The sequence below is a fragment of the Dermacentor albipictus genome, chromosome 7, assembly GCF_038994185.2.
Source record: "Dermacentor albipictus isolate Rhodes 1998 colony chromosome 7, USDA_Dalb.pri_finalv2, whole genome shotgun sequence".
NCBI classification, from domain to species: domain Eukaryota; kingdom Metazoa; phylum Arthropoda; class Arachnida; order Ixodida; family Ixodidae; genus Dermacentor; species Dermacentor albipictus.
Genome location: NC_091827.1, coordinates 112,907,283 through 112,919,646, shown reverse-complemented (window position 1 = coordinate 112,919,646; position 12,364 = coordinate 112,907,283). Strand labels below are relative to the sequence as shown.

At 45.6% G+C, this 12,364-nt stretch overlaps 1 protein-coding gene across 2 annotated transcripts in view; it reads right to left on the bottom strand.

Annotated features, from left to right (window-relative positions):
* Positions 1 to 12,364, bottom strand: part of LOC135907296 (cytosol aminopeptidase-like) — an 84,657-nt gene that overhangs the window by 33,847 nt on the left and 38,446 nt on the right. For both annotated transcript variants that reach the window (XM_065438985.2, XM_065438986.2), the window contains exons 8-9: positions 10,050 to 10,208; positions 4,684 to 4,808 (exon numbers count right to left, since the gene is read on the bottom strand). In XM_065438985.2, the coding sequence (XP_065295057.1) occupies positions 4,684 to 4,808; positions 10,050 to 10,208 (284 nt within the window). The remainder of the gene's footprint in view (positions 1 to 4,683; positions 4,809 to 10,049; positions 10,209 to 12,364) is intronic.

Sequence of the window (12,364 nt, the reverse complement as noted above, 5' to 3'; positions counted from 1 at the left end):
TATAATCTCAAATTCTTGTGTTTCTCTTAGGGGAAAAAAAGGGTTGGCAGCTTTGACTGAGAACAGTCAGTCTAAGAACCTTTCAAAGCAAACCGCGTACTTCACATGTGGACAGGTATTGTGCGAGAGAGGAGGCAAGAAACAGCGATGGTGAGTGAGAGGAAGTTGACCAATGAGTGCTCTTGGTAATTATACAATACACTAAAACCTGATTAATTCGGAAAATCGGATAATTCGAACTAGCCCTCTGGTACCGGCAGGTGTATGCATTATTTAACGCAATGAAACTCTTTTTAATTCCAACTGATTTGGCCGCACATCGGTTAATCCAGACAACTCTCGAAGCTCGGCGAGCGCCGCAAATGTGCAGTGCAAAGGAGCATAACTGGCGTTAGCGTCCACTGAAATGAAGTGGCAGAGTTCGCATCGCCTTAGTTATCAGTGGAAATTGCATGTGAATGACAGCAATGCCTGAACACTTTATGTCTATTTGTGCCCGTAAAGCCTTTATTCTTGTGACTACAACCATGCCTATCACCACATTGGCTGCGTGCCTGCATGACTGCAGTCGCCATCCATGATCAAATATATATATATCTATATATATATAAACTGAAAGAGGTCGACGCTGAGTTGATAAACCAGCTGGCCGCTCTTGCACTTACCTTTGCGACCTAAAGTAAACGGCCCGCTTCATCCGTAAGGGTGGTACACGGTCTCCTTCGCGTGTGACAATTTATATAGGTGCATTTAAAGAAGCACAAACCTACTTCGATGTACCAGTGCGTATATATATATACAGGGCGCCCCAACTATCATGCACCAAGGTTTAAAGATATGCAAATGCCATGTAGCTGGACAGTACCACGGTAATCTTGTTTGCCGTCGCTTAGAGATGTTAAGATTATCTGATGAATTTCATCTAACTACACAATTAGTCTTAATTAATTAATAAACTTCCCTATTATTATAATTAGATGAAGAGTGTCAATGAGAAAATTGTAGACCAACATGAAAGACTACCGAGACATCTTTCTGTTGCTGAGTACATGGTATATAAAAATGCTTTCTCGAGCGTGATAGAAGCCTACGAATACATGTACACGCAAAGTGCCTCAAGTGGTAAGTCGTCCAGCAACAGCCTTGAACACATTTTTTAAATCCTACAGTGTCCCAATTTACGACAAGAAATGTGCAGTATAGTTTCCTGACTAATCAATGACGTCAACGACACACTGCATTTGCCAGATGGACTGCTCCACGGTGCCGCCAGTGCCGCGCTCCGCACCTGCCGCGCCTCGCGAGGACTGGCAGTTTGCATCCACAAAGACGCGCGACAGCACGTGCTGATGGGCTCACTCATAGATGCCTTAGCTGACGCCACTTCATACTACGTTGTTGACAGTGTTTCAAAATGCTTCGATTGACTGATGTGGAGATCGCAGCGGAAGTAGGGTCAAAACTTGAATACACTGCCGAAGTTCTCGCAAGCATTTGTGATGTCCCACTCCCGACTTCAACTGGGGCTATAGCTGCTTTGGCCTTCTACGTCACTATTGCGGTGCAATAGAGGACACCGGCCTATTGCTTGTGGATCGTTCAGACTATGTTGAGGGTTCCGTGTGTAAGCATGCAGCTGCGAATAAGAAGCAGGCTACACTGCTGCAGTACTTTCAGCAAAATAAATACTTTGTGTGAAGTTTCAAGTGAGTATTAACTGTGCCACGACTGGGGCACGATCGGGGATAGTTGCTGGGAGCACACGTTCGGTTACACCGCGAGCGATTGGCCTAGGCCACGGAGCAGTCTAGGCCATGAAAAGTGTCAATGAGAAAATTGTAGACCAACACAAAAAACTACCGATACATCTTTCTGCTGCTGAGTACATGCTTGATTTATTAGCACACTTGTTTCGCCCACTTTATGGCGGCAGCCTGCCGTGCACTTTGCATTTCCTGAGGCCAATGTGCTTGGTTATTTCGAGTTTATTTGGTCGCTGCATCCTAGCCTGATTGTGCTAAGGACATGATTTGCTCCAGATAAGACATTTCGTATACTTTTCTTGACTGAAACGAAGCTACTTCATATCGCACCATCTGACGGGTGGAAAGGTAGAAAGGTTGTCATCGGGTGCCAAAGACAATGGAAGGCATGGATACAGAACAACCCAAGAAAGTGAATGGCGCCAATCTTTCTGATGCAGCAAGACTGTGTTGCATGTGATTGCCGGCTCCTGATAAAGTTACAAGGTGTTTGGAAACGGCCGACAAGTTACACGATACTGCACAAAGCAAAAGCTTCTTTTTCTTTGGGAGGGGAGTTGCGAGTCAAGGTGGAGTGATGTAGGTTGCCCGGAATGCGACTGGTGCATTGGCACGGCTGCTCTGCCGACCTGACAACAGCCCTTTTGTGGCATTACCCACACACCAGGGACTGCGTGGCTGCTTGATTGCTCATATCATCCACCACAGCATGTAAGGCAGTATCATCCCGAAGTTTGTATCAGCTTGATCGTATCACCAAGATTCTATGTATAAAGTTGCAGTGCAAGCATCTGACATGATTTAAATAAATTGAAAGTGCACTTCTGAGGACGTGAACATTACTTCATAATTGCAGTTAGACAAACATGGTCTGTGGGATATTCTGGAATAACACTGAATGGAGTAAAGCTCCCATCACAGTGAGCACTTAAACTTGAGTGCTATGTTACACCATGCCAGCATTTTTCAGCCAATCAGAGAGGGCACAGCTTCCTTGAGATCTCGCCAGAACTGACAAGATGGCGCTCTTCAGTATGGCAGAATTTCCCAGTGTGAAGCAGTGGTCCAAAGTAGCACTGCTGGTCTGGTCTGCTTTAAGGGGGGACGCGGGGATCAAATCTTGAAAAACGACCCAAAAATCACTTTTTAGAAAGTTGCAGATATTGAATCTTTGACCCCTTTTCTATAAGTTTTCCAAGTATTTCCGCTGAAAACGACTGCTAAGTACCATAAATAAATATATACATAAGGCAATACAGCGAAAATTTCGTGAAAATCGGTGGAAAAGTCGCTGTTTTCAAGCGTCCCTAGCTCCGGAACGGCAGTACGCGGCGCGGCCATGCTGGTACCGTTGAAAAGCGCGCCTCTTCGCCTTTTGACGCCTCTCTTTCATTTCCTGATAGAGAGAAGAGCAAGCATAAAAAAGCAAAAAGTCTGAAGGTCGCGGAGCTGCTTGTCGCGGCCGCCGATTGGCTTGCTCCGTCACGTGCGTTGTATGAGCCGCCCCATTGGCCGGTTCCGGAGGCGAGCTGCTGCGGCGTCTGCTTCTCCCGTTTCTTCGCGCGCTGGCTGCTGCCCCTTTGTATACGTGTTGGATATTCGAGGTGCGCCGCCGCTTCATCGCTTTATTCGGATTTGAGTTTTCTATTTTCATTTTGTGGTTTCGAGCATGACTGGGCGGACGTGGACGACGAAATACACGACCAAGCACCGCTTCGGCAGCCGCAAGCGCAAGCCGCCGAACTTCCGAAGGATAAGTAGTCCTAGCAGAGATGCGTCCGCGCGCGAGCTTAGACTATCGACGCATTGCCGGGCAGTTCGCAGACTGTTGCATCCTTGAGTTCCAGTGGTGATTATACCGAACTAATAACGGCCTTTTGCGATGCTTCCGGGACTGCAACGCCCCGCAAATGCTCCGCGACGTACCCCGATTGTGCCACCGCCGTCACCGAGATGAACGACGAAAGTGCGGTCCAAGCGCGTGCGTCTGCCGGCCGTGAAGACGAACCGTGCATCAGCAACGGTCGCACCATACAGTCGCATCTTTAGTCACAAGTAATCTTGTCGGAGGTGTTGAATATGACCGCCGCCACTGTCCGCGCGTCACTTGGTTCTGTGCCGGCAAACGAACGGAAGATGGGGTTTACGGCTGGAGGAGCATGCTCGGTGGCGACGGACTCAAGCGAGTCGAGCGGCTAAGAAAGATGCCTTGTGCAAGAAGAGGGCACAAAAAGCACATGAAAGCAAGCATAAAAGATCCAAGAAGCCAAGAGATCAACCTGACACCTGCACCTACAAGGCCGGTGGTTTCTAGTTGAATAAATATGGCCCACAACTTCGAACGCCTTTTTCTCAAAACTTTTTTCTGCCACCAAGGTCAACTTGCAAAGCCAATATCTCAGCCACCGTTATGAATATTTTTACACCGTTTGTTTTGTTACACTCATAGTGCACCACTGCACACAGTGACATGTTTTGTTTTCAAAATACTTGCTTCGATAATTTGTTATCTTTTGTTTTCACAGTCGAGATTTTCATGCAACTGAAGTAGATGCCAAAGAATGAAAATATAAAAAAATTCTGTTAGGCTAAAAAAATTACAGGAATGTCACTGTGTGGAGAATACATATAGGAGTGTTATCAATGTTTGCTTGAACTCCTAGCATCAATATACAGGTGTGCAGGCATTTTGCAAAAATGAAAGCAGAAAAATTTTGTAAACACTAAAGTACTTCAGATATTGCAGCCATATTTTCACCATATTTTCACAGTTTTGTTTATGTAGTATTATTAACACCTGTGCAAAATTTCATCAAGATCGGCTGGTAAATAAAAAAGTTAGTTTTGATCCCCATATCCCCCCTTAAAGCGAAATTTTCCTGTGCTTTTCTCCAGATCAAGCACGGAAGGAGGTACTCACCAACCATCTTAATGGGCAGCTTGAGAGCCGCCACAGCTGCAAAGGTGGCAACAACGCAGGCAGCACCGGTCATGTCAGCCTTCATCCGGTCCATGTTGGCCGATGGCTTCAAGGAGATGCCACCGCTGTCATCCCACCACAAGAACAGAGAAAGGGGTAGCATTTAATTCATGCCCTTTAGGTGGTGCGCATGTAACTATGCATGCTGAGAAGCACTTTAAAATCACAAGGGCTAACGAACACAATGTTTAAAACATACTGAACACTTCTTCAGACATTCCTGATTGGACATATGCTGCAAGAGTGCGTAAAAAGAGAGTGCCAGAAGATACCCGGATAGAAGTTGGCAGCTCTAGTATGTGGTCATGCCATGGGTTCCCTGATTTTCTTGCTTATGACACTAATGACTTACCTGATTCAAACTAGTGATAAAGTGTGGCGTTTTCCAAATGAAGTTCAAATGAAACTGTTGATTTTGTATTTGCAGATACAGTCAACAAACTATTTTCGGGATGCCCGATTTTTCGGACATGCCTGATAATTTCATTGTCTTCGTGGTACTGCCCTATACCCCATAAATCAATGTATGAGGTCGTCTGAAATTTCGAACACTGAAGCCCTTCACCGTACAATTTTCCCGTCTTTTTTCCGCGAGCACAAGTCCGGAACAGCATTATATGAACCCACCACTGCTGCCATATTTGTTATCTCACAGCATTGAAGCGTCGCTCTCGCACGCTGATCTACTGGCAGCCGTAGTCGCTTTGTGCTGTCGTTGGGCCTAGCTGCTTTTACATTCGCTATCAAGCTTCGTGCTGTTCTGTGCCGTGTTTTTCATTTCAAGGGCCCTTCACCAGGTCAGGCCATTTTGAGCTGACAAGCGCAGAGCGTACAATGTGTGCCAACAATCGTGTTTGCAAAGAATTACGTCACCATGTCCCACGAAAAGATCTGAAATTTCAATCCGAATAACCGTCTTCCCTTCTCCTCGCGTCCGCTGCTCTCCAAGCCAGACGGTCATGTACTCATGTCCCTGCGCCTACATACTCCGGTCCACAGTGCAACGTCGCTCGTGGTGACACGCGACTTCGAGAGTTATTCAAGGCACCATCTGTTATTTGTGTGATCTGTTGCTTGAATTGACAAATTGAAGTTTAAGAAATAACAAAACACACAAACGGAATGTCTGCATGTTTTTTGTTTTGCCGTATTTACTCGCATAATGATCGCACTTCTTTTGTCAGAAAAAGTGATACAAAATCAGGGGTGCGATCATTACGCGGGTTAAATTTCCCGCGAAAAGAAAAGACAAAAAATTTTTTTTCGGCCCGCGTTTGCTGCGGGACACCAAAACAAAAATGGCGGCCGGCGGAGCAAGCTGAACGCGCCAAACGCGATTTTTTTTTTCTTCTTGTGAGTACATTACGTGCATTGAAACAGTTTCTTCCGTATCAGTAATGAGTAAAATCGTTAATATCGGCAGGTTTGCGGCAATAACATAGCCATGTCCACTTTGAGGGGACAGAAACAGATGGCCGTGCTTAGCTACCAGTGACATAGAAACACATGGCCAGCATGCTGCAGAAACTGTGGCATCTGTCTTCACTACTATCCTAATACATTTCCGCTAAGGGTGGGCGAATATCTTAGTTGTGTTACAAGCGTCGGTGTATGAATATGGTACACTTTTAACATATGAGTGTAAACGTGGCTACTATCGTTGGTGGCTACTATCGTTGCCGCTCACAATTTGTTGCATGCCCACGAGTGCCGATGAGAAGAATCGAAAGGCCCTTTTTTCTGTTGTTGTTGACTGCAACCATTACAAAGCCTACACATAATAAAGGCAAGTTAGGTTGCAGCTTTTTTTTGGTCGTGGAAGTGCGGAAAGTGATGAAAGTAATGAAATGAGGCATCTACTTAAGAATGTTTGGTGCGTGGAGACCGCTTGCTTTGCCTTGAAGAGTCATTCGCGTAGCATTCAACAGATGGTAAGCGTGATCATTATTAGCTAGACTTGGCACACAACATATCGCTGCCGCAAGTTCGGAGTGCGATCATTACACGAGAAATAAAAAAAATAGAATTTTGACGACAAAATTCAGGGGTGCGATCATTACATGAGTGCGATCATTATGCGAGTAAATACGGTACTTTGCACCGAAGCAAGAGAGATGTACTTCCATTTCGTCTGCTTGTTTGCATGGTCGTGCGGTCACGTGCGCAGGTACCAAAACTATGCCATTTTCTACCGGGCTCCAGCGTGTGATCATGCTCTGTGATCTGCTTGTTCTGCCTCAGTATTCATGTAGCACTGAATTATACCGCTAGTCATGTGTCCTTGTGCACAGTGCGCAATATTGTGCACTCCGGGAAACCAGACAAAGCTGTTATTAACAGCTTTAAAAGCTGTTACCACCGTCGATTGATACAAAATATGCTCCTCGACATCTGCCTTGAACGGCCGACGGATATCTACCAAGCAATCCAAATGCTTGCTGCGTCGTGGCAAGAGGTCGCATCACAAGCGATCGCCAATTGCTTTGCCAAGGCTCAGGTAAATCAGGCCATTCAAGCTACAGTCCCTGAAAATGAACCTTCAAGCCCACCCAAGGCCGCATAAGCATGGGATGAACTACGCATGAACGATGGGGTGCCCGATGGTGTCGGACTGTGCGACTTTTTGTTCGTGGACAACGGCGCCGTGCCTACAGAAGAGATGACTGACGCGGCACCTGTGGAAACCGTTAAAGATAGCCTTGAAGGTGATGGTTCGTTAGAGCCTGATACGTTGTGCGGTGCCTACTCCGAGGGAACTGATGGATGCGGTGGACGTTCTGCGCCGTTTCGTCGGCTTGCAGGACGATGAAGCAGCCCTGGATGCCTTAGTTTCCTTAGAGTGCCGAGTAGTGGCTTCGATCGGGCAAGAACAGCAAGCGAAAATTACGCAGTTTTTCTCTATTAAATAAATTCTTTGAATGGCAAGTTCACTTCAATTCATATCTGTTGCATTTTTTATATCGTTTTGGCAGGATCCTTACCAGACTTAACCCGAAACTGCACGTAATGAAAACCCGGATATAACGAAAAATGGCGAACTTTTTTCAATTTCGTTATATGCAGGTTTGACTGTACTGTGTTCTCGCCGTTCAGTTTGCTTTAAAGTGAATGTCTGCAAGTTTATGCAGCCGATAATACTACCATCCTTATTTCATGTAGCTGTCTACACGTTTGCTAACGCAATCAATGATTCGCATTTCGGGTGAAACTGAATTTTTAGAAGCGGCCGCGGGAAAACAAAATCACTGAAAATTTTACCCCACATAATGAACGCACCCACCAACTTCATAATAAAATATGGATAACAAGGACAGAGAGAAGAGGATAAAAATGGATAAAAAGTGCATCCATTATGCGAGTAAATACAGTATATTGTGCCTATACTGTCGAAGCACTGACGGATAAAAGCAACCAACTCACTGAGGTAAAATAAGGTTCCACCGATTTCTGGTGGATAATATCTTGCCAGTAATTGCTTATAAACAAATCGCAAGAAGGTCGGACCATAATAGCATGGTTATGAGCGCCAATGCTCGCAGTACAAATTGCACCGAGAGCAATGCATCGACATGGCTCACGGTGCCTGAGATTAAAGTCTTATGTTGTGCAGCACTGCAAATGTTGGGCACCATGGCTGACCTGTGCTTAGTGCCTGCAGCCGTCATTAGATGGAGCCCTCAAATTAAAAACAAAAGTGCAAAGAGATACGGATATTCATTCTCAGAAAAAAAAATCCCCAACGATAACGATATTCCCGAATGCGAAGTTTGAGCATGGCTTTAAAGGTGTTTTCGTTTTGCGATATACTGGCTGGTGCAGATAATCTGTCTCGTGTGGCACGTTGCAAATGGAACGATGTGTGGCGTGACTGCCTCGCTAATCGGGAGATTGCGAAAGGGGCCCGTGACACGTAGGCGCGATTCACAGCAGCCGCCGTAGACAGACCTCCGCTCATGCAGCACTTTGTTTCCATACAGAGAAGGCACTACTCCGGCGTCATGTCGTAGCCATTGTCGCCACAAAGCCCACCTTGCACGGCACTACGCATTTCTTCTCACGCTTTCGCTGTAACCACCACCTCCCCTTTCCACCTGATGGTTCTGATGAACCCTCCTCCACTTTCCCCCTTGCGTTCATTCACTATCGTTGCCTTTCATCTCCCACTGCGCTCTGCGTTCACTTTCATCCTTCGCTGTGTTTGCTCACTAGGTTACAAGGGACAACGCCAACGCTCGCCACAGGAACGGGCACTTAAGAGCTGCACTCTAAAAAAAAATGTTGCAGTATCACCAAAAAGGTGGAAGGAGCATTGACGGGGATAGCAAATATACAACTACACAAAGTAATGTTCGTAGTTTATCGGTGTCACAAGTGCTCATGCAAAGGTAACTCGATGACCAACAGGACTTGCTGTAGCAACACAAGCGAACGCTTTGCACTGAGCATCGAAACTTGAGATTATGCGACTGCCAACACTGGACGCAACGAAACAAAATGTGCATGAAGGTGCCAACCATCTTGGCTTGCCATTTGCACTTGCTGAAGATTACCTCCAAGATACGGCCCGTGTACCGCCTATGGACAGCCATGTGCAGCTATAGTAAACGTAAAGGAGAGGAGAGACGCATACTACGGGGAGAGGTTGGATAGACGGCATTCCCTGCCCCCTTCCCTGCTCTAGCGCATGCTTGATCACGTAACCACGCAATTTCCCCTTCCCCAGTCCCCCTGTGCTGAAGGAATCGTCAGCTCTCGTGTTTTTCTGAGTGCTCTGAGCAGTCTGAGCTGCTGCACAACCCGTGGCTTTCACAAGTTGTTATGCGACAAATGGTGCGGTACTGTTTCCTGCATACTGCGTCCTGGTATGCACGCTTCAATGGCATTTTCATTGCTTGAATTTTTTATGCGGAAGGACGCTTGCAAATAACTTTTTCTTCGGCCAATATTTTTATAGTTTTTTGCTAGATTTGCCAGCCATACAGACTCTAAGTACATGCTTGAAATGGCCGAAAACTTCCGTTAAATCAAAACCGTGTCATGAAATGACTTCATTAAGTATAGAAAAAGAAAAGAGTTTTCAATGGATCTCAGACTTTTAAATAAACATAGTCCCTAACATAGTGAATTTCGTTATATGGAGGTTTGACTGTAGTTGCCTGTGGAGTTTTTAAACACTAAAACCTACAATTTCGTTTTCTATATTTCATTCACTCCTTCGTTTCATCAGTGGCGAATTGCGCAGGAGCATTTCGTGTGCGCCACAGGAAGACAATTAAGGGTTTCAGAGATCTGCAGAGGAGAATCACCTGTCAAAAGTGACCCCTTTGCCAACAAACACCAGGGGTCCTCCGGCCAGGTGTCCCGGTCCCTCGTAGTGCATCTCCAGAAACACGGGTGGCTCGTCCGATCCCCTGGTAACACTCAGGAAGGAGCCCATCTTCTGTTCCTCAATCCACTTGCGGTCCCTGTAAACGTGTAGGTGGACACAGGCACCATAAATAAAAAAAACAATTCTAAAGGCTCGGTTCAAAGGTGCTGAGAACAAGGTTTCGAATACTGGCAGAAGCTGCACTGCAGAGCATCCCACCATCCTACAACTACAAGAACAACCTACAATTTTTTTCAGACATAGAGGACACTGCTAGAAATGTCCATATTAATTGGGTAGCAAGAAGAAAACTACTAACTTCACGGAGCACATTTTTTTTCTGTGCTTTAATAATGCCAGCAGTACAGAAACTTCACTTGAAAAATTTCCCTCGGAATTGTGGATCAGTGAAGTAATACACCAACTTGAAATTTCATGATGGTCAAGACCACAGAGGCACTTGTTTACCCTTTCTGCGGCCTGGTCAGCTTCACATGTCGTCACAATGGGGTGAAGCGCAGATGCTGTGACTTTGAATGTATGACACTGCTAGCTGTTGCTCGAGTTTCGTTCATAGCTTTCTGCCTACACTCGAGCTTAACTTTTGAGTCCTTACTGTACACGAATGCAAAAGGTGCCAGCCAATCAGCTGTGGATTTACCATCGAAAACACCTATTTTCATCCTACCCAAGAAAGATTTTAAAGCAAAACTAGCAGCGCATAATAAATATTACACTACAGCCAAACCTGTTTATAGCAAATTGGATAGCTCTGCAAAAAGTGATCGTTGTATCAGTAGTTCGTTATATGTAGACTCACCCTTCAAAATGCAAAAAAAATTCACGAAAGTGAACCTTTTCTTTTTAAAGAAAATTATCCTGAAAACTGCTTCGGCGGTGCAATCCAATACGAAATCAAAATCAGAACCAGAACCGCATTTGCAACAGCCTACCATCAGCGCCAGCGTTGCCAGCGTCATTGTGTCCTTGCTATCACAAGTTGGTGGCCACGAATGGTTGCATAACAAGTCCCGACATAGCATGACGATGACGACATGCCACTTTCAGTCTGATTACGAAAGCACATTAAAACCTTAAGTTATCTCACATTTCAAGCTAGCGAACAAATTGCACAATTTGTTTTTAGCGCCCTGGTAAATCACATGCATTGTAGGACGAACTAGCGAGCGGGTTAGTCTAGACCTGAGCCATCATCCGGTTTGTAATTGCTTGAGAGTAGTTTGAAGGACGTGTGAAGGACGCCATGTAGTGGTACTGTATAAACAGTGATAACACGTGCTGTCTCAAGGTGATGACGACGATTATGAGGTAAATAAATTTTCATTCTGTGAAAGTAAAATTCACTGGTTTCGTCTTTTTCTTATTGCCAGAATGGAGGCATGTTATGTTTTCCTTGCTAAAGAATTGGGTATGTGTTCTATATTAACTTTGTTTAGAAGCTCAAAAGTAAACTTTTATGCTTGTTTTGTAAAGTGAAATCTCAAATCTCAATACAGTAAAATCTTGTTAATTGGAATTTTGTGGGGATGCTACGAAAATTCCAATTATACAAAATTCGAATAATGAAAGTCAGAAAAAATTGCACGGTTAAGGCACGTACACAGTCCAACTTAGCATGAGTGCACACACGCTGCGTCACATTGGTGAGAATAACAATGTCTACAGTTCGATGCACTGGCGCAGCCACCGTAACTGGAAACGGCCAATGCAGTGCGACATGTGTGATGTCGAGATGGCTCTTGCTCCATCTGCGTGTTCATTGCACCGACTGCACCAACTGTGCCGACCCGCAATGCATGGCGTGGAGAAAAAAGGTGCCCACGCCGCTTCGCCGATGGTTGCAGACAGCTGTTCAAAGCAGCATGCAGGTTGGGGATCGTTCTGCAAATGCTTCGAAGAAAGCAGCCAATGGCGCGCGTTGAAGTATAGAGGGGACGGCCTTTCAGCAGGCACAGTGCAAGCGGCGTAGCGCGACTGGCCGCAAGCGACGCAGACTGAAAACGTAGGACTATGAACGCGTCTTTGAATCACCGAGAGAGAAGTGGTTCGTACTGAGAAAGGAAAAGTTAGCACTATCTTCTGCAGCCCTTGACGGAGCATTGCTCAGTGCTAACAGGATGGGGTAAGCCGGTGAAAAGGAAGTAGGAGAGGAGAAGCGCCGTCAATGCTTGCCGCAGGAACAAGAGCTGCGCTCTAAAATGCAATCGCAAAATGCACAACCTCCTGCAACGC